Consider the following 19,979-nt stretch of genomic DNA (forward strand, 5'->3'; position numbering starts at 1 on the left):
AGCAGTCAGGGAGGACTGCGGGCTGTGCGCTCTGAGCACCGTCCGTTAGTCAGAGCCAGGAATGACTGAGCCACGCCTCACCTCGCCCGCCCTGGAGCTGGGGTGCCCCATCCCTTCCGTCCCCCCCAAGCCCTGGACTGCGCGTCGGGACGCGGCACCTCGTGCAGGGCGTCTGTCCTCATGTTGCGCCCCGCCAGGGGCTCGTCGTGGGGGAAGACCACCGAGTAGTTCTTGGCGTAGGACTCGTGGCTGCGCTCGCGGACCCAGCGGCGGTGGTCGGTGAGCAAGGGATGGAAGCGCCTGCGGTGGATGGAGGGGCGGCTCACTACCGGGAGCTGTTAGGGAGGGGCTGGCCAGGGACCAGGGCAAAACCGGACCCGCGTCCCTCTCCCAGAGTCCTCCCTGGGGCATGGGTTCAAGAGGGGGTCCGGCCTCTACTCCCCCGCGTGGGAGGGAGTCTGGGCTCTAATCCCCCACGTGGGAGGGGGTACGGCCTCTATTCCCCCATGTGAGAGGGGGTCTGGCCTCTATTCTCCCACGTGGGAGGGGGTCAGGGCTCTATTTCTCCGCATGAGAGGGGGTCAGGGCTCTATTCCCCCCGCGTGAGAGGGGGTCCAGGCTCTATTCCCTGTGTGAGACGGCAGCTCAGCCTCTTCACTGTGACCCCCNTCCCACGTGGGAGGGGGTCTGGGCTCTATTTCCCCGCGTGGGAGGGGGTCAGGGCTCTATTTCCCCGCGTGAGAGGGGGTCCGGCCTCTATTCCCCAACATGAGAGGGGGTCCAGGCTCTATTCCCTGTGTGAGACGGCAGCTCAGCCTCTTCACTGTGACCCCCCCACCATTACGTGGCCTCTCCTCCAGCCTTTTCGTGGGCACAGCAGCTGAAGACACCCAACAGCTTGTCTGCTGGGTGTCCTCGAATGGCCACGGCTGCCGGAGCCCACTGCATAGCGGCTGGCGCACCTGGGTCACAGGCCCCCGGCCCCTCCCACACACAAACCCCCAGACCAGCCTCCCCATCTGTCCCTTCCCTCACCGTGCACCTGCTGGGGTCTCCCACTCCCCCAGGCCTCTCCTCCTCATCCACAGTCCGTCCTCCGTGACTCCTCACCGGGCCTAACGGACTCTTGGTTTGCATGTTGTTCTGATGGGGGCGGGGGCGGGGCTGCGGATGTGCGTTTGTCACCGTAGGTATTATCGCCGGTCGTGGGGGTCATCTAAGGAGCCCCTTCCTGGCGCAGGCCCAGGGCTGGGCGCTGTGCACGGGGACCCTGTCTGCCTCACGCCGCCGTCCCTGCTTTGACTCACTTCCACACGAGAGGAGACCCAGCCTGCACTTGCGCTGGGAGGGACCCACGGAGCTGGGCCACGGGGTCTGGGGAGGCTTCCTGAAGGAGAAGTGTGCTGGGGTGCGGGGTTTGGGAATGCATGGCAGGCCTTGGAGGGGCTGAGGTGGGTGTGGGGGGGAGGCTGGGAGCCTGCCCTCGGCTGATGGCCGCTCGGGTCAGGTTCAGCCCCGTCCCCAGGAGCCGGCACAGTTCTCCCAGACTAGACTGATGACCCTCCTAGCGCCTTTGAGAGTCAGTCCCAGCTGGGCGGGGGTGGGGCACGGTGGGAAGGGGGGTGCTGGATGTCCTCAGTCAGGCCCCCAGGACAAAAGAGGAAGCGGGATCTGGGGCGGGGCGGGGTGATCCCTGTACCCACAGACACCGCCCCTCCGGCAGGTTTCCAGTCGGCCAGAACTGTCGCCTCTGCGCACACCTGTGCACGTGTGTGCGTGGCCGGGGCGTGGGCTCGAGCTCAGCCAGAGCAGGACCAGGGACCTGCAGGGGGATGGACCGCTGCCTGGGGCCACGCGGCCTGGCTCCAGCACTCCTCCCGTGAGCAAGGCGGCCTGCGGCCAGGGCCGAAGCGGGGGCCAGGGTCAAGTCACCCCCAGCGCTCTAACAAAGAGTGGCTCCTCCTCTCCGGTTACTCGGACCCCAAGGGCTTTTGCTAAAAACCACGGCCTACACCGCAGACCCTGCCTGAGCCGGGGCCGCTGATGCACGCCGCCGCAAGGAGAGGCATTGCTCCCATTTCACAGACGGGGAAACCTTCTGCCCGAGCCCCGAGGGTGAGTGGACGAGTTCACTGCCCCACCTCTACCCGCCCAGGCCCCAGCTTCCTCGCCATGAACCAGCCCACAAAACGCTCCTGCCAGGGAAGGCAGCTGATGGCGGGAGGCCCAGGCCCATTCTCAACGCGGCAGGGCAGGCCTTCACAGGACTCTGCACCCCTGTCCCCGCAGGGGCTCCCCCAGCCCAGGAGGGGTGCAGGCACGTCAGCCACCCTCTGTGGGCCAGGAGGCTGCCCGCCGAGGCCTGGGGTGAGCTCTGATGCGTCGCCTGTCCCTGCGCCGAGGCCCTTGCCCAGGAGGGAGGCCAGAGGCCGCGTCCCTGCCCGTTCTGGTGTGCGCACCCCGAGACTGCAGACAAGCGGCCTCCCGCAGCGGCGCCTCCTCTCCCTGTGTGTAGCAGGAGGGGCTTGGACTGGCCCATCCCCGAGGCCCCTTGCAGCTATCATTTCTGGAACATTCCTCTCTTGGGATTGTGTGGGCGCAGCCCCAGACAGGCTCTGAGGCAGCCCCAGAGCAGACTGCGGTGCCAGGGCCGTGGAGGGGGTGGCAGCGGGGGAATCTCAGTGTCCATCTGTCTGCCTCTGTGGGGGCCAGACACCCCCTCCCCCAGCGGGTGTAATGTCTCCGGCAGGCCAGGAAGGGGTGAGGTTAGCAGAGGGGCAGGGGGCACATGGAGCTGAACCAGCACAACTCCCTCCAGGGCCCCGTCAGGGTCTCCCCGGGAAGGCTATCCGGCAGGATAGGGTGGGGCAAGCTGTGTACCCACAGGGGCGCCCCTCCAAGCCGACGCCCCGACTGCCCCCTGCAGGGCACGGGCACCCCAGACCCACCAATTCCCGCCCTCCAGACCCCCTGCCTGAGAGGGCCTTCGCCCTGCCTGCAGATGGTGGTGGAGACCAGGCCCCCTCCCCCAGCTCTGAGGACAGANAGCCTGCGCCCACACAGACCTCACTGCCCGGGGCTGCGGCGAGGAGAGAGCCCGGCACTGGGTCTGATTAATTCCCGCCACCCTGCACAGAATGCTCAGCTGGCCTCCGGGCTCAGGGCTGTCGGAGTCCCAGACTCGGCTCGCGCTCATCATAACCACCCAGCGCAGCCTCACTCCCGGGGCAACGTGTGCAGTCCCTCCTGCTCTCCAGGCCTCACGTGCAAAATGGGATGAGGCGATTCCGCTGCTGATCCGAAGCTATCTCGCCAGTGGGACAAGACATCCTGGAAACTGTCAAGATCCGTGGATGTGCCAGACCCGGGCACCTGAGCAACGCCCCTGCTGGCAGCCTTCTCCCCCTTCTTCCCTTACTGGGGCCTCTTCCAGGAAGCCCTCTGGATTTCAGGGAAGGCTCCTTCCTAAATAGCCCTTGCTATGTGCCCCACTCTACCTAATCCCGGGGCACCTGGTAGCAGCCGCCCAGCCCACAGTCTCTGGTGCACACTCGCCTGATGTCATAGCTGTACATGTCCTTCTCCGGGCGCCCGTGGATGATCCAGTGGGCCAGCTCCTGCCCACAGCCGCCACCGAGCATCATGCCTGGAAGGAGCGGGGCTGGAGGTGTGCATCTGCCCCGGAGCCCCCACCCCTGTATCATGCCCCTCCCGTGTCCACAGCCAGCATCACCCCCTCCCCCAGCCCCGGATCTCACACCTGGGGTGTCGCACTCCTGCTAACAGGACCTCGCCCCTCCCTGCAGCCCTCCTCTGCCCTCACCCCTGCCAGCGGCCGCTGTGCTCCGTGCCTGGGGGAGCTGTGAGATCGGGGTGCTGGGGGTCAAGGAGGGGCCCCACACGCACCTGCACTGTTGAACCCGCAGCCCAGGAAGAATCCTCGGAGTTCAGGCGCCTCCCCCATCAGGGGCTTGTGGTCCGGTGTGAAGGACTCTGAAAGGAAGGGGGGCCTGAAGCTCTCTCCGGGCCCTATGCGCCCAGGGCGGGGTCTCCCGAGACGGCAGAGATTGGAGCGGGGTCTGCAGATGCTCCTTCACCCAGACCTTCCTCGTCCTCACTACTCCGCTCAATGCCACTTCCTCCAGGGAGCCTCCCCAGTTGCTACTGCTGTGTTCCCGAGCTCCTCAGCATCTACTGCCAGAGCCACCCAGCTGGGACCGGGTTCTGCCTTGCAGGATCCAGGTTTGTCTCCTGCTGAGGAGGGGCCTCTCCCCGAGCCACCACCTTCCTGCCGCATCACTGCTCGTCATTCTTGCCCCCTGGACCATGGGTATGCGAGGGCAGGGACTGGGCGCCACTCAGTACTGTGTCCCAAGGCCTACACGGGGCCCAGCAAACAGCAGGTGCTTGATAAATGTCCACTGAATGAAGGACTGCTCCCAAGTTCTTTGGGAGAGGGCTGGGGGCTTCTGCTCTGTGGGCCGATGGCGTGTCACGGGCAGAGGCCAGAGCACGGAGGACAAGGGCACCTTGGGGAATCAGTATAAAGAGCTGAGCTTTGCAGCCACGATCCTGGGGTTGAACCTGGCTTTCCCCTTCGTAGCCCTGTGACCTTGGGCGAGTCACTTCGCCTCTCTGAGCCTGAGTGTCCTCATCTGTAAAACTGGGATCATGCCACTGACTTCACAGGGCTGTGAGTTAGTCCATCTACAAATACTAGCAGCCCACCCGAAAGTGCCCAGGGCGCGGCTCTGAACAAGACTGGTCCCACCCCTCAGGGACGGGAAGGAGACAGTAAATACATAGATAAGCAACACAGAGACTATCGGGAAGAAAATACAATGGGCGAAGCGGTGGTGAGTGACTCCCACCGGCCCTTTCTGCTAAGCACTGTGGTCACTATGGTGTAGGCGTGGACACTGGGTCACCCTGCTAGTGGGTCATGGAGCCAGGGGCCGGCTCAGGGCTGCCTGACCCCCGGCCGGAGTTCTCAGCCTCTGTGCGGCCTGTCCCTGCACCGGACAGGGATGGGACCCCAGTGATGTGATGAAGGACAGGAGCCTCCCGGGCCCTGCTGGGGGGGGGTCTGGCGGCAGCATGAGGCGCGGGTGAGGCCAGGGCGAAGGTGACAGCAGTGGGGCCGGGTCACCCAGGGAGCACTTCGGGGAGGGCTGGGGACGTTTCCGGGCGGATGGGAGGCTCAGAGAACCTCACGGGGCATCTGAGGAGAGAGCTTCGTGGGGGGGACAAGAGTCTCCTGAATGCTTAGCAAATGACTCAAGACGAGCACGAGGGTGGATGCAGGGGCCCCCACCTTGGCCGTGACCCCTGGGACGCAGAATGGAGCTCTGCCGGCCCCCAGATGCCCCGGAGTCAAGGGGACATGGGACTTCCCAGTTCTGTTCTGGAAGCCAGAGGCCATTGACCGCCCCTGTCCTCCCTGGCAAGGAGGAGCGCTGTGTTCCCCACGAACCCCCTCCCCAGGCAGGAAACCAGACCCAAGATGTCCTCACATGCACCCCTCCCATAGGGCTCCCTGGGAGCAATGACTCCCCAGTTTAATTAAACAGAGGATGCTCCCGGGTGACTCGGGCGCCTGGGATTGTTTCAGGCCTGTGCTTCTCACTGCCAGCCCCACACACGCCCAGGGAAGCTGTGGGGAGAGGGCAGTGAGCCTTCGGCCCACGACCGGCTCCCCGAGTCCAGTGCTCAGGGCCCGTCCATCCTGCCCACCGCGGCTGGGCCTCCTTATGAGCCGATCAGACTCAAGCTGGCACCGGGCGGAGAGGGCTGGACCCCCTGCAGACCACAGGCCCTTGGGTGTCAGAAGCTTCCCCTCTGCTGTCCAGGCCTGGCCCTCACTTCCTGCGTGGCTGTGGACGATCCATTACTCTCTGGCCTCTGGCTAACTGCCGCCCTTCAGGACTTACTGCAGTTTGCTGGTCCAGGCCGTGCCCTGCACCCCACACGTGGCTTCTCCTCCTTGCTCCCCTCCTGCTGAGTAGGTATGCTGGCACCCATTTCACAGATGAGGACACTGAGGCACTCACAGCCTCAGATACAACGTCTCCTCTGTGACTTTTGGAACCTGTCTCCGCAGCCCTGATACGGGGCAAGGCCAGTCCTACCCATTTTTTTGCCTTGACTGAGGATTAAAGAGACCCTGTGGGTGCCAGGAAGAAAGGGGGGTGGCGTGGGGGAGACCTGTGTGCTTCTGCAGGAACGACAATGGGGCGGCGTGTCTCCGTCCTGCTCGCGGCAGGGACGGCCCGGGTCGGTGCCCGACACAGATCAGCCTCGGTTCTCCGCTGGAAGGACCCGGGTGCCCGCCCTCGCTTCCAGCCTCCTCACTCACCCGGGCCACAGACTGTGGACTTGACCCCCGTCTTCTCCAGCACGGGCACGCGGTGGATGGCGCCTTCGATGTGCTGGGTGAACACGTCCCAGTCCAGGTCAAAGAGGCCAAAGGCAAACTTGTCTGACACCTGAGGGGGCAGGTGGGGGGAGGTGCCCAGTGAGAGCCGCCCAGTGGGAGCTGAGCCCGGCCAGTCCCCGCTGAGGTAGGGGGGTGACAGGGCTGGGCCCCTCAGGCCTCCTGCACCAACCCATCAGTGGGGCCTGTCTGTCCCCTTCCCCCGTGCTGGCCCAGGCCCCCTGACTGCGCTGGACTGTGCAGTGGCCTCCACCCGGTCACCCTCCTCCCCACCCTCCTTCGACCTCCTCAGAAGTCAGACCATGCCCTCTCTTGCTCCCCAGCACCCCTGTGGCCCCCCATGGCTCTCTGGGGCCCACCGAGCCCTACAAGAGCAGGCCCTGCTCCCGTCTGGCCCTGACCCCCAGCCTCACTGACCTCCCTTCAGTCCTTCAAGAAGGACAAGCCTGACCAGACCTCAGGGCCTGCACCCCCGACCTGAGGCAGCTCCTCGTCCACCTGCTCTCTCTGGGGGGGGGAGTGCCCTGCTCTGACGTCGCCTCCTCTGGGGACCCTGCCTGACCACAGTGTGAGGGACAGCCTTCCACACCCTTCTTATGAGGCTTATTCCCAACCTGCTGGCTTCCTTCAGCACAGATCACCCCTGCCCGTCTGTTTACTGTGGGTCTCCCCACCCAAATACAGGCACCCCGGGGCAGGGACCTTTATGCTGCTCTCCCTCTGTCTCCAAGAAGTAAAACAGAATCTGACCCAAGGCTGTCACTTAATCATTCAGCGTCTGCATGAACCCAGGAGCGAGGGTGGCCCAGGCACGCCTGAGGGGGCCGAGGGGGCCGCCCGACTGGCACGCAGCCCCAGAAGCTGCCGGAGAGCCTCCAGGCCTGGGCAGCCGCCGCCGCGGGGCCGGGCTCACGGCTGTTTGCTGTAGACAGAGGGTTTTAATGCGTCTGTCATCTTCCAGAGCCGCGAGTTTACATTTCCGCAGCCTCCACTGATGTGCGAGGCCAGCCCTCTCCCACCCCGGGTGTGGGTCTACCTGTGTGCCACGTTCAGAGAAAACGGACTTGACCCTTCTGGGGTCAAGGGGCCTGCCATTTCTCAGGTGTGCAGCCGACGAGCTTCAGGAAGGTGGGCTTCCTGGAGGAAGGCTTCTCCAGACTGAGACGCAGCCCTGAATCACCCCCTGACCCCTCTGTGTCTCACCTCCTCCCAGAAGATGGGGTTGGCCTCGTAGCCGCCCACAGACAAGGCATCCCCTTGGAGGCGGAGGTAGACCGAGGCGTCGTGGTCGCGGACATTGGGCATGTTCTGGAAGGCAGAGCAGAGAAGCCTCAGGGTCAGCCAGGGCTGGGCGGTGGGTCCAGTGCCTCCACCAGGGGGCACAGGCCCACCGTGGACCACGGCGCCTCCTTTTTGTAGGAAGGCAGAGTGGACCCGGGGCCTCAGGCTACGCTGTGGACAGACCACCCCCGCTCAAGTCTCTCCTTCCCCAACCCCCAGAAAACAGCGGCAAAGACGTAACAAGGCGGGGGCAGGGGGGGGGATGAGGTACGACCCACAAAGCCAGGAGAGCCGTGGGGAGACAAGGGCACGCAGGGGATCGGAACCCACACCAGAGGACTCGGAGTGGAGGCCGCGCCCCTCCATCCCTTCCAATCTGTAGAGACCCAGCTGCGGCGACCCAGCCCCCTCGGCAGGGGCTGATGGGCAGAGTGCGGGGCGTGTGTGCACATGCGGGGTGTGTGTGCACACTCGTGTCAATGTGCGCACGTGTGTGCAATGTGCAAGTGGGAGGGAAAGAGAATGTCTGTGAATGGGAAGACAGGCCAGGGTGTCTTCAGAGCAGGGGCCCAGATCCCCTCCCTCCTCACCCAGCCCAGCTAAGGCCTGGCCTGGGGGCGGCGCTAAGGGCTGGAGAAGTGAGTCTCCATGGGCTCCAGGCTCAGGGGGGAGATGGGCTGCCATTCCCCCTTGACAGCGGCCTGGGGACTCTACCATAGAGACACGGCATGGCCTGTGGAAGGCTCGAGATGCGACACCAGGGCCGCTTGCCGAAGAGGACAGCTTACCCCCACCCCCCGCGAGATGCCCTCCTTCTCCAAGCTTCTGGTCGGGCTGCAGAAAGTCCCCATTAGAAGTGAAAGCGCACCAGGAACTTCTGAGATATGACAAGATTGGGTCCATAAAACAAGGTGCCACGGGAAAGGAACACTCCCAGATCAAGAGAGAGGTCTCGAAACAGGAGGTGGTCAGCAAAATGAAAAATCAACAGGAGGTTGGATAAGACCATCTTCCAGATAGGAAGCTAAACGAAATGAAGAAATGGAAATCAGGAAAGGAAAACATAAGGAAATCACAAGGTCAACACTAAAGGTCCGACATCCACCTTATCAGGGTTGCAGAAAGACAAACAGAGGAAATGAAGTAGAAGAATGTCAGAGCAATAAGCCAGAACAACTTCTAAGACTGAAAGTCATGGATCTCCCTAGGGAAGGAAGGGGTCCCACTGTGGCCCATGCGAAGACGACGTGCTCTCCAAACAGATCCAGATTCAGCACAATCACCATTAAAATTGCAGCGGGCTTCTTGGCAGAAATTGGCAAACTGATCCTGAAGTTCATACACAAACGCAAGGGACCTGGAATATTTAAAACAATCTTGAAAAAGAAGGACCAAGCTGGGAGACTCCCGCTTCCTGATTTCAAAACTCACTGCAAAGCCATGGTGATCACAACACTAACACAGGGTACACACGTAGGTCGCTGGAATGGGGTCGAGAGTCCAGAAATAACCCCCCACGTTTATGGTCACGGCTCTCCCACAAGGACGCCAAGGCCGGGTGAGGGGGAAGCCACAGTCATCAACACGTGGTGCGGGCACAGGGGGACAGCCACATGCAGGGAAGGAAGTGGGCCCCTACCTCACACCAGACACGAACCTTAGCCCAGGTGGGTCCTGACCTAAGAGTAAGAGCTGAACTATAAGATTCTTAGAAGAAAACACGGGAGCAAGTCTTCGTGGCCTTGGGTCAGGAAAAGCCTTCTGAAATATGACCCCAGGAACACAAGCAACAGGAAAAATAATCTGAAAGTTGGATTTCACCCAAATCAAGACCTGCTGTGATGCCAACAACACCATCAAGAAAGGGAAGAGACAACCCACAGAATGGGAGGAAATATCTGCAAAGCATAACAAAGTCTCTGGTAAGAGATTTGTACCCAGCACATAACAATATACGTTATGTTATATCTCAATATAAAAACCAGTAACCCAATTTAAGATGAGCAAGGTGTCTGAATAGACATTTCTCCAGAGAAGATGTACGAATGGCCAATGAGCACATGGGAAGACGCTCAACATCATTAGCCAGGAGGGAAATGCAGCTCAAACCCCCAGTGAGATCCCAGCTCACACCCACTAGGATGGCTGGGATCAAAGAGAGAGATTCACAAGTGGTGGCGAGGACGTGAAGAAGTCAGACCCTTATCCACTGTGGGTGGGAATGTGAAAGAGCGCATGTGCTTTGAAAGCAATCTGACAGTTTCTCAAACAGTTAAACAGTTACTATATGAATGAGCAATTCCACTTCAAGATATCTACTCAAGATAAATGAACACATATGTCAACACAAAAACATGGAGATGAATGTGCATAGCAGCATTATTCATAACAGCCCAAAAGTGGAAACAACTCAAGTGTCCATCAACAGATGACTGGACAAATAAAATGTGGTCTATGATAGAATATTATTTAGCCATTAAAAGGAATGAAGTGTAAGAAGTCAGACACAAAAGATCATATATGGTATGATTTCATTTTATTAAATGTCCAGAATCGGAAAATCCATAGAGAAAGATATCGGATTAGTGATTATCTAAGACTGGGGACAGGGTGGGAAATGGGGAGTGAGTAAAAATGGGTATGGGTTTGGGGGATGAAGATAATGTTGATAGATAGATAGAATTAGTGACAGTTACATAGAAAACTGAGCAACTGGAAAACAATGAATAACTCCAGGAAACACAAAAGTTGGACACTATTTTGCTCAGGAGTTAACAATATTTACATTGTCAGTATATTGCAAACACTGACTATTGATTTCACCAATAAATAAACCAAAATCATTTTAGAAACTGAGCAAGAGTGAGGAGATGCCACATCCCCTGCTGCTCTTTGGTGCTGGACTCGCTGCCCTCCCTTGTGGGCCGCTTACCCTGGGGAGGCACACAGGAGACGGGACTCCTCTGCCCATCTCCACGGAGAGATGGAAAGGGGTAACCTGGTGGGTGCCCCTCCCTCCCACCCCAGTCTCCTAGTTGTGCAGCTCTTCTGTAGAACTGGAATAAGAATGTGTGCATCACAGACTGTTGTCAGGAACTCGTAGGAAGTTCTCCGTACCTGAGCACTTCGGGAACGGTAATCGTGACAGCATTACCTCTAATGTCACTACTACTCTAAAACAAAACAAAAACGCTAGAGCTGCATAGAGCAGGACAGTGGGGACACCTGCTGGCCAGAGAAGTCCCCGACTTTTGCTCCAGCAGGACCAGAGTCCCCAGCTCCCGGCCCCAGCACGCTGAGCTGCCTTGAGTGCCCTGCACATGCTCAGCTCAGCCCCAAGGCATCCTCCGGGCACTCTCACTGCCGTCTGCACGCAGGCCACCCTACAGGTACGACCCCGATCCCACTGATGTCCCTCCCTCCTGACCTCAGCCCACACCCTTTCATTAGTTTTCCTGTGCCCCACTCCATCCAAATCCTGTCGGCCACTTCCTCTGGGAAGCCTGCCCGGGAGCTCCAGCCTTCCCTAATCTTTTCCTCTGAAGCACCGGCTGGCCGGACCACCCTGTGCCCCTTGGTCCTGGTCACTGTCATCCTCACCACCGGCTACAGGCCAAGCACCGCATCAGCCCTTCAGCTCACGCAGCCCATGGCTATTGCTCATTTTGCAGAAAAGGAAAGCGCGGCCCCCGGTGCACTATGACTTCCTGGCTGGGTCATGGAGGGGCTGAAAATCATCCCCGGAGCCTAGGCTTTCCCTTTGCTTGGTGCCCAAGTAGAACAGCTTCTGCAGAAGCAGGCAGAGGACGGTGGGAAAGCCGGACCAGCAGAGAGCACCGGACTCAAACTCCAGGCCCAGAGAGGGAGGCACCAGGTCGCAGGGGAGCGGGGACTCCGCCCTGGGTCAGACCCTCAGAGCCAGGGGTACCCAGGGCAGCACAGCCCTGTGGTCACCCAAGGAGGATGATCCCTCCCCAGGACACAGCCCCTGTCCTGCCCCACAGCCTGTGGTCAGAGCCCACTGTGGCCTGAGGGCGACCCCTGGCGGCCACCCAGGGAGCTCCCCCCACAGAACCACGGAGCACGTGGCACACAGCAGCCCTCTAGAGGCCTGTGCGCCATCACATTAATCTCATCCATCCACGAATGGCGGGGAGGACCCTGTGTCAAGGGACAAGAGCAGGAGCGGTGGGGGCCCAGCCAGCAGCCAGCCAGTGGCTGGAGGGAAGGNCCTTCTCCTGCACCCCTTGCCTGGGCTGGGAGCCCCGGAGCAGCCCTGTGCCAGCCTCCTCAGAGCCCTGCACCCCGCGCCCCGCACCCCCATCAGCCTGCTCCGGATCTGTCTGCAGCTGCCCCCAGCTTCACCCCGACAAGAACTGGGTCCTTCTCTCTGTCACAGCCCTAGTTTTAGGATAGGGCCTGAGATGCGGCAGTCACTGTGTGTGGAGAGCAGGGTGAAGGAGGGAGGGTTACAGGGAAAGGGGGTAACGGGGTTATAAATGGATGGATGACGATGGAGGGAGGGAGAGATGAAGGGGTAGNGGGGAGGGAGGGATGGAGAGAGAGAAGGGAAAAAAACGGACGAGGGGGGAACAGATGGAGGATGAGTAAGGGACAGCTGGATGACAGGCACAGGACACCAAGGTGACAGGAGGCTGCTGGCCGCACCGGAGGGAGGGGGGGAGAAGGGAAGGGACACACGACTGGGGCACCTCCAGGCCCCTGGGAGGGATCTGAGCCTGGCACCCGGGGCATATCCGGGAGTATGGCGACACGCGGGGGTCCCCGAAGAAGTGCCCGGGGCACAGAACACGGCAAAGCGCCGACTGGCCGCACTGGGCAGCACAGGCTTGGGCATCGGTGAGAAGCTGTGCCCCCAAGGTCAAGGGATCAGCACCAGCAGGGTCACACCTGTGGTGCTTCATTTAACGGTCACCCCACCCAAACACACGGGGTTCTGATGCCCATTTCTCAGATGAGGCGATGACGTTCAGGGTGGTGAGCCACCTGCCAAGTACTGGGGTTCGGAGCCAGGTCCTTGCACCTCCCATTATCTACGTACCTGGATGCCCTCAATGCGCTCAGTGACAACATAGGCGTGGTGCATGGCCACCAGCGGGACCTTGACTCCGGCCATCCGGCCCACAGAGCTTGCCCACACTCCTGCGGGCAGAGCAGGGATAGGTCAGCACTGCTGTGCCTGGCAGGGCGGCCGGACAGGTGGGCATGGGGCACCTGTGTAGGCACGTCTGTCCCGGCGGCAATTCCTCCACGTCACACTCAGGTTCCTCTACCCCCACCTTGCCCAGAGAATACCCAGGTCCCCCCCCACACCCCACACCCAGAGAAAGGCTGGGCTGAGGGAGCAGCCAGCATGGCCACCGAGAGCCAGGGGAACCCTGCCCACCTGCACAATTGACCACACAGGGCGTCTGGATGGAGCCATGCTCTGTCTCCACTGCTGCAACCCGCCGCACCCCGAAGTCATCAGTCCGCACGCAGATGTCGGTCACAGGGCAGTTCTCGATGACCTGGGAGTGAGAGGGGCTTCTTCCAGAACCATGCAGGGCCCTCCAAGGGCGCTGACCACGCCCGCCGTCCCCATCCCCTTGCCCAGAGGGGACCTGAGAAACCACTGGGGAAGTGGGGAGACCATAGCGCTGGAAACTAGCCCCAGGCACTCCTCGGCTTGGGGAACTTGATCCCAGACACGGGCTCTTTCTCATAAAGTGGCTTTTTAAAAGGAAGGCTTGCTTCACTAATGGGTATTTGCGGTCTAGTCTTTGGTAAAAAAGTCACGGAAGTGTGTGGTTTGGTCCCACGTTGTATACATATATATCTTCCTCAACACATATTTGGGGTCAAACTAAAATGTCAACATTTGTACCCTCCGGGTGATTTTCATCTTCTTTTTTGCTTTGTTGTCCTTTCCAATGTGTTCTACAACTCTGTGTTTATCTCGGATAAGAGATGAGAAACATATGAGATTTGGAGAGGACTGGCTTGTCTAGTGGGCCAGAGCCTCGGGGAGGGAGGGCTGACATCCTCGAGGGGCCGAGGCGCTGCCTGCCTTTGTAGGAGATCAAAAGGCCCAGAGAGGCCGTGGTACAGGGCCCAAGGTCACACAGCAGAGAATGGCACCTGTTTTCTCTCCTTGGGCTCTTGGGGTTCTTGGGGCCAGGGGCGGGGGACACTGGGCCGGGTGGCCTTTGGTACCTGTGCTCCCCGGGCGGTGGCAGCCCTGGTGAGGGCGGTGCACATGCCGGCGGGGTCCATCGTACCGTCGTGCGGCACATACAGGGTCCCATACAGGTCGCCTACGTTCATCAGCGGGTACAGCGCCTTGGTCTCTGCGGGGCTCAGCACGTGGGACTCCACACCATACGCCTTGCCCAGCTGGAGGGACCCAAAGGGAAGTAACTCAGCCCTCAGGGCGCAGACCTCCTTTGGCCACCCTCCTCCCTGTCCGGGCCTCCAAGCGTCAGCCCCAACCCTGCCTCCTCCAGGAAGCCTGGGCTGGTCACCCTGCCCCCGCCACCCCTGTCCCTTGGGCCGGCTCCGCTTAAAGGTAAGGAGCGTGGGGCTCCGGGCTGTCCCACCTTCTGCAGTGTCCCCAGTGCCGACACCCGCAGCAAGTTGCTTAAAGTTCCCCTGGGGGCATGGGGGGTGATAATGGCTTCCGTGGTTGATACCCCCAAAGGGCGCGGACCAGTCTCTGGGGAGTAAGGGCTTCTCACAGAAACAAATACAATAACCCCCCGCGGCCTGACAGGGGCTTGAGGATCGGATTCCCCGGTCCGACCAGCTCCCGGGAGGCCGCGCGGCTCCCAGTTCCCAGGCTCCTGACTTAGCAGGGCGGGCCACGCAGGCACAGTTGATTGGCCCACGGGCAGCCAATCAAGTGGCCCCAGCTATCACAGCCCGGACAGGCCCCGCCCCACTAGACGGGAGCTGAGCCAATCGGATTCTCTGTCTGAGAAGGAGACGCGGCGGAGGCTTCGCAGAGCTGCTGGGACCTGCCGGGAAGGCTGGGGCGGGGGCTTCCTCGGGGGCCTCCGTCCCAGCTGATGAGCGAGCCGAACGGGGCAGCTCCTGCGCCCGAGGCCCCGACCTGCCCTGCCTCCAGCCTGGGCACCCGGGGGACGCAGCACCCCGGCCGGCCACACCGCTCATGCGCCCTGAGCGGGTTGCAGTCGGTGCTCCGTAAAGGGACCGATTGCTGGAGGCGCGTGTCCCCACCTCCAGGCCCTTCGGCAGCAAAAAGCTTTCTCTTTGGGGGGGGGGGGGGCGCCTGGTGAATACGGCTTCCTACTGACCCCGTCTCCCGTGGGCACCGCGCCCGGTGGCGGAATAGCTCCAGGACGGGGCCTCCCCTTGTCCGGGGCTCGGCGCACTGGGCTCCACAAAATGGTCCCATTTTAAAGGCGAGAATGCCAAGGCTCAGGGAGGCATGGCCGCTTGTCCCCGGAGGCCCGCGGGCAAGGGCTCCTTGCCTGCGCAGTGCCCCTCCTCCCACCCACCGACATGAGCCTCTTGTACTCATCCAGGCGCTGCCGGTTGGACGCTATGAACAGGCCCCCATTCTGGATCCAGCCGGTGTGCAGCCCCGTCTCCTCCTCCAGGTCGCGGCTCACCACGCGCCGGGTGTGGGCCAGCAGCTCCACCTCCACGTCGCTGGGCCGCAGCTGCCACAGCAGGCCTGGCGGGCAGGGGCAGGGCGCCCTCAGTCCCCGGCCGGGCGAAGGCCTCCTGAAGGTCAGGCCGCGGGCCCGGGTCTTCCCCTGAAGGCCGTGGGGGACGCAGAGAGGGGGACCAGCGAGAAATCACAGGGTCGGGGCGCCCGGGGGGCTGGGTCGGTTAAGCATCCGACTTCGCTCAGGTCACCATCTCAGGGTTCATGAGGTCGAGCCCCCCACTGAGCCCCACACTGGGCTCTGTGGACAGCGAGGAGCTTTCCTAGGATTCTCTGTTTCTCTCCACCCCCCCCACCATGCTCGCTCTCTCTCTCTCTCCCTCTCTCTCTCAAAATAAATAAAATTTTAAAAAAATCACAGGGTCGGGGCTCCTGTGTGGCGTCTGACTTTCGCTTAGGTCATGATCTCGCGGTTCGTGGGTTCGAGCCCCGCGTCGGGCTCTGTGCTGACTGCCCGCTCAGAGCCTGGAGCCTGTTTCAGTCTGTGACTCCCTCTCTCTCTGACCCTCCCCTGCTCATGCTCATGCTGTCTCTCTCTCTCTCCTAGAAATAAATAAAAATATTTTAAAAAAATAAATAATTAAAAAAAAATCACAGGGTCAAAGCTGACTCGGGGGCGGGGCTTCCGGCCCCTGGGCACCTACGATTGAGGCACTACCCAAGGTCCCATGTATGGAGCACCTACTGCATGCCAAACTCGGGCTGAGCCTGTCTCGGGCTGACAGAGCAGCCCTGTGGGGCCAGGACCCCAGCCCGGGACCCACAGCACAGGTGCAGGCTGTTCAGCAACAGAGCGGCTCATTCCAGGCAGAGGGTGGGGTGTGGCCAGCCTGGGGGGGTTGGGAGGAGGCCAGCCTGACAGCGCGGGGGGGCAGGGGGGCCCGCAGAGACAGTGGTGGGCAGGGCCCCAACCTCTTCCCAGCTCCATGTTCAGTGACCTCATGCTGGCAGCACAAGATTAGCCAAGGTGGGGCATTTACCCCACAGAAACTGGTGAACTTAACCCAGGACCCAGGGTTAAGGCAGGTCGGCTGCCCTGGTGATATGCATACAGTGGGTGCTAAATACATGCCCACTGGTTAGTTAGGGGGATGAAACTCAGGGACACCCCTGCTGCCCACAGAGGACACGGCTCTGTACCACCCCGATGGCCCCTTCGCCGTCTGCGCGCTACACCTGCCCGGGGACCCCCCACCGCAGCCTCTGTCCGGGGGGAGTTCCTGCTCCTGGAACAGACAGCTGCCCGGGCCCCCAGCTCTGCTCGCAGCCCTCTCCCTCCTCCCCGCTGCTGCTCTTCAGAGGCATGGGGGGCAAGGAGGAGCCCCCCGTCTTCTCTCTGTGTCCCTCCTCCTCCAGCTCAGCTACCTCTAGTCACCAACCCGGAATCGGCCCCTCCCGGTGCCCCCCTGCCCCAGCCCCTACCCGCCGTGTGCCAGGTGGTCCCGGAGGTGAGCCGCTCCCGCTCCAGCAGCACCGCCCCACCCACGCCCAGCTTGGCCAGGTGGTACAGGGTCTGGCAGCCCAAGCTGCCCCCGCCGATGACCACCACGCTGGCCGTGCTGGGCAGGGGCCGGCTTGGGCCCTGGGCCACCGCCGAGGGGCCCTGCGCATCTTTCAGGGTCCGCTGGTATGGCACGCTCTTCTCGGTGGTGGGGCCGGCTTGGCCGCTCAGGTTGCGCAGCACCGGGCCCCGGGTCCAGCTCAGGCGGGGGCGTGTGGAGGCCACACGCAGGGCTCTGCTCAGCGAGGCCATGGGGACTCCGGGCTCGGCACCGCAGGAAGCTGGGGAGAGAGCCAGGGCTGGCTGGGGCGTGGAGGGGTGGGGGGGACCCAGGGACAACCCCCCATACCCTCCAGGCCCTCCTTCTGCGGCCTCCCTGGGCCCGAGCGCCCCTGCAGCCCGGTGCTCAGGGACTGCGGGGCCTGTGGGCGTCGGCTCTGTCCGGCTGGGCCCGGGGTGACCACGGTGGGAGGCAGGAGGTCCCTGCCAGCCCAGGGGAGGCCGCTGGAGCAGGTCGTAGAGGGGACTCCTCACCCCCTCCCCTGTCCTGGGAGTGTACTCTGCCCCCCCTTCCCACAATGGGAGCTGTTTTCAGGAATGAAGGCTTGTGGGAGCCAAGTGTCGCTGAGACCCTCCGGACAGTGTGTGTGGCTGGGCCCCGTGAGGCCTCTGGAGAAACTAAGGTCTGGTGGGTGGCGGCAGAGACCCGCTGTCTCCCAGCCCCCGGTGTGCGAGGCCCCTTGCCTGCTAACCCCGCCCCCTCCACCCGGAGTGGCCTGCTTCTGTCTGTCTCTCCTGGCCCTCTGGGGACGGACGTGGACAGAGCACTGGCCCTGGGCTGGGCTGGGGGGGGGGTGTCAGGGGCACAGCGGAGACGGAGAGCAGGGGCCGATAGGAGGACCTACCCAGGGAAGTAGGGTCGCCAGTGAGGTAGGGCAGGGTGGGGGGGACCTGAGAGCTGAGGACAAGAGGGAGCTCAGGTGTCAGGGGCACCCAGGGCCCAGAGAGACGAGCTTGAGAGGGGGAGGGGTGGGCTGCAGGGGGAGGGGCGCACGACACTTCCGCAGGGCGTCTTCCAGAGCACAGAGCCCCATGGGTGCTGGTCCGAGGAAGAGCCCCTGTCACCCAGGTGTGATGAGGGGACAGGTCGGGCGGGGGTGGGAGGCCGAGGGAGGGAGGTGCCACCCGGGGCAGGGGCCACGGGTGACGGTGATGGAGTCACCTGGACCCACAGGCAGGAGTGTGGGGGGAGGGGAGGCCCCTCCCTGCCCCTCTGCCTCCTCCTCGGTGCCCTCAGGGCTCACCTCGAATCCCTCCTCCTTCAGGAAGCCCTCCCAACCAGAAGTCACATAATTACAAGAACATAACAGGAGGCCCAGCTCCTAAGGAGAGAAGTGCCCCGGGGGTGTGTCCTGCCCGACACGGGAGGAGAGGTCGGCTGGGAGGGGCCTCGCGGGCCCCCGTCCGGGGTCAGCAGGCCAGGTTAGGGGTTTAGTCGTGAGTCCAAGGTGCACAGGGGCACCTGCAGTAGTAGTCATGACTGGCATTAATTTCCTCGTTAATTTAAAAAGTCGACCTCTGTTTGCAAGAGCGTCCATGTGCCAAACATTCTCATTCAACAATCGAGAAACGCTCTCGGGTCCATATGACAGCTGGCCCCGTTGGTACAGGGGAGGAGACCAAGGTGCTGGAAGGCTAAGGTGGCCAAGGTCACAGGGCGGCCGTGTGGCCCAGCCGGGGAGCAAGGCCAGGCCCGTGCACAGCCCTGGCCCGCAGGCTCTCCCGGACCCGGGACACCTGTCCCACCTCACCAGTGGCGACGCGGGTGAAGGGCTAGCTCTCAGCTGGTCAGGGCTGCCCTGCCCCCCCCACAGTGACCCCCCCAGTGGGGAGGGGACGACAGGGCATCTCAGTCCCTCTGCGCCCCCTTTGCCCCACAGTCTGAAGGCGCACCTGCCTTCTGCCCACAGAGGGGCCCTGGGCACAGGGAGGGGCACCCCTGGGCGCATATCTGTACTTACCTTCTGTCTTCAAAGAGCCCTAATCTTCCAGGAGCCCCCAACAGTGGCGCCCTGCCAGGGGAAAGTCAGCGTCACGTGGTTGTGGGGCACGGTCAAGGCGAGGCGTCCGCCCTGCCCCCGCCCGCGCTGCCCAGCACTGCTGCTCGGCCTCCTTCCCCCCTGCTGTCCCGCCGGCTCAAGTGCCTTCTGCCCTGGGAGCTGCCACACGGGCCTCCCCCTGCTCCGGCCGGGCAGGCTCCCCCAGCGGGGCAGGCGTGGGGACCGCCCGGCAGCCTGTGCTCTTCCCGCCGGCAGCTGCTTCAGTATTAACCCGCTCTCCTGCCCTTCTGACCCCCTCCCGCCCGGTCAGCAGCGTGTCCCGGGGGTTCCCGGGGTGTAGGGCGCAGGACAGCCGGGGTTTGGGGGCATTAGGACGGGGTGGGGGCTTGAGCGACGATTTCACCTGAGCTGCGAGGCCGGAGCCGGAGGAGCGCTCCTCAGAGGCTGTGGGGTGAGGGAGGTGGATGGAGAAAGGCGCCGGGCACGCCTTCACCTGGTGCGGGAGGGCGGGTGGCCCGGGCCCCCGCCACGCACACAGGCGCCTCCGTGCTCGCGCCCACCCAACCCGAAGGTTCCCGCGGCCAGAGGCGGAGAGAAGACTTGGTCTGTCCCAACCTGCCCGCCTAGGGGAGGCCCCGGGTCCTGTGCTGGGCCTGAGAGGCCTGCCGGTGCCTGGCCCAGGGGGGGCAGGGCGCCGACCCCTCCTTCCTCCAGTAGAAACAGGACGGCCCGCCCCTGGCCCGCCCCTGGCCCCACTGCCAGCGCCTGTCACCGCCCACCCGGGCAGGAGGGACCGCCCACTGCCTCTGGGTTCTCCGCGCGGCCAAGCAGGGCTGTGGACCCTGAGGCCCCATCAACCTTGGGTGATGAGGGTGATGGGGCGGGTGACCTCACTTCCCATCTCTAAAACAGGGGTTACGGGAATGCTGCGGTGCCCCCGCACCCCTGCCTGCCTGTGCGTGTCTGTGCTCCCCAAGGCCCCAAGATGAGCTAAGCACAGGTGAGGTGGGC

The 19,979-nt window shown here is 62.6% G+C and overlaps 1 protein-coding gene across 2 annotated transcripts in view; it reads right to left on the minus strand.

Moving 5' to 3' along the window:
- SARDH (sarcosine dehydrogenase) overlaps positions 1-19,589 on the minus strand; it is a 57,772-nt gene extending 38,183 nt beyond the window's left edge. For both annotated transcript variants that reach the window (XM_077774649.1, XM_077774650.1), the window contains exons 1-12: positions 19,372-19,589; positions 18,930-18,980; positions 16,830-17,189; positions 15,235-15,413; positions 13,931-14,110; positions 13,122-13,245; positions 12,777-12,877; positions 7,637-7,741; positions 6,356-6,485; positions 3,907-3,993; positions 3,556-3,646; positions 159-300 (exon numbers count right to left, since the gene is read on the minus strand). In XM_077774649.1, the coding sequence (XP_077630775.1) occupies positions 159-300; positions 3,556-3,646; positions 3,907-3,993; positions 6,356-6,485; positions 7,637-7,741; positions 12,777-12,877; positions 13,122-13,245; positions 13,931-14,110; positions 15,235-15,413; positions 16,830-17,160 (1,470 nt within the window). In that variant the 5' untranslated portion in view covers positions 17,161-17,189; positions 18,930-18,980; positions 19,372-19,589. The remainder of the gene's footprint in view (positions 1-158; positions 301-3,555; positions 3,647-3,906; positions 3,994-6,355; positions 6,486-7,636; positions 7,742-12,776; positions 12,878-13,121; positions 13,246-13,930; positions 14,111-15,234; positions 15,414-16,829; positions 17,190-18,929; positions 18,981-19,371) is intronic.
- Positions 19,590-19,979: the final 390 nt, after the last annotated feature.

This window comes from Crocuta crocuta, unplaced genomic scaffold, assembly GCF_008692635.1.
Source record: "Crocuta crocuta isolate KB4526 unplaced genomic scaffold, BGI_CrCroc_1.0 scaffold458, whole genome shotgun sequence".
NCBI classification, from domain to species: Eukaryota; Metazoa; Chordata; class Mammalia; order Carnivora; family Hyaenidae; genus Crocuta; species Crocuta crocuta.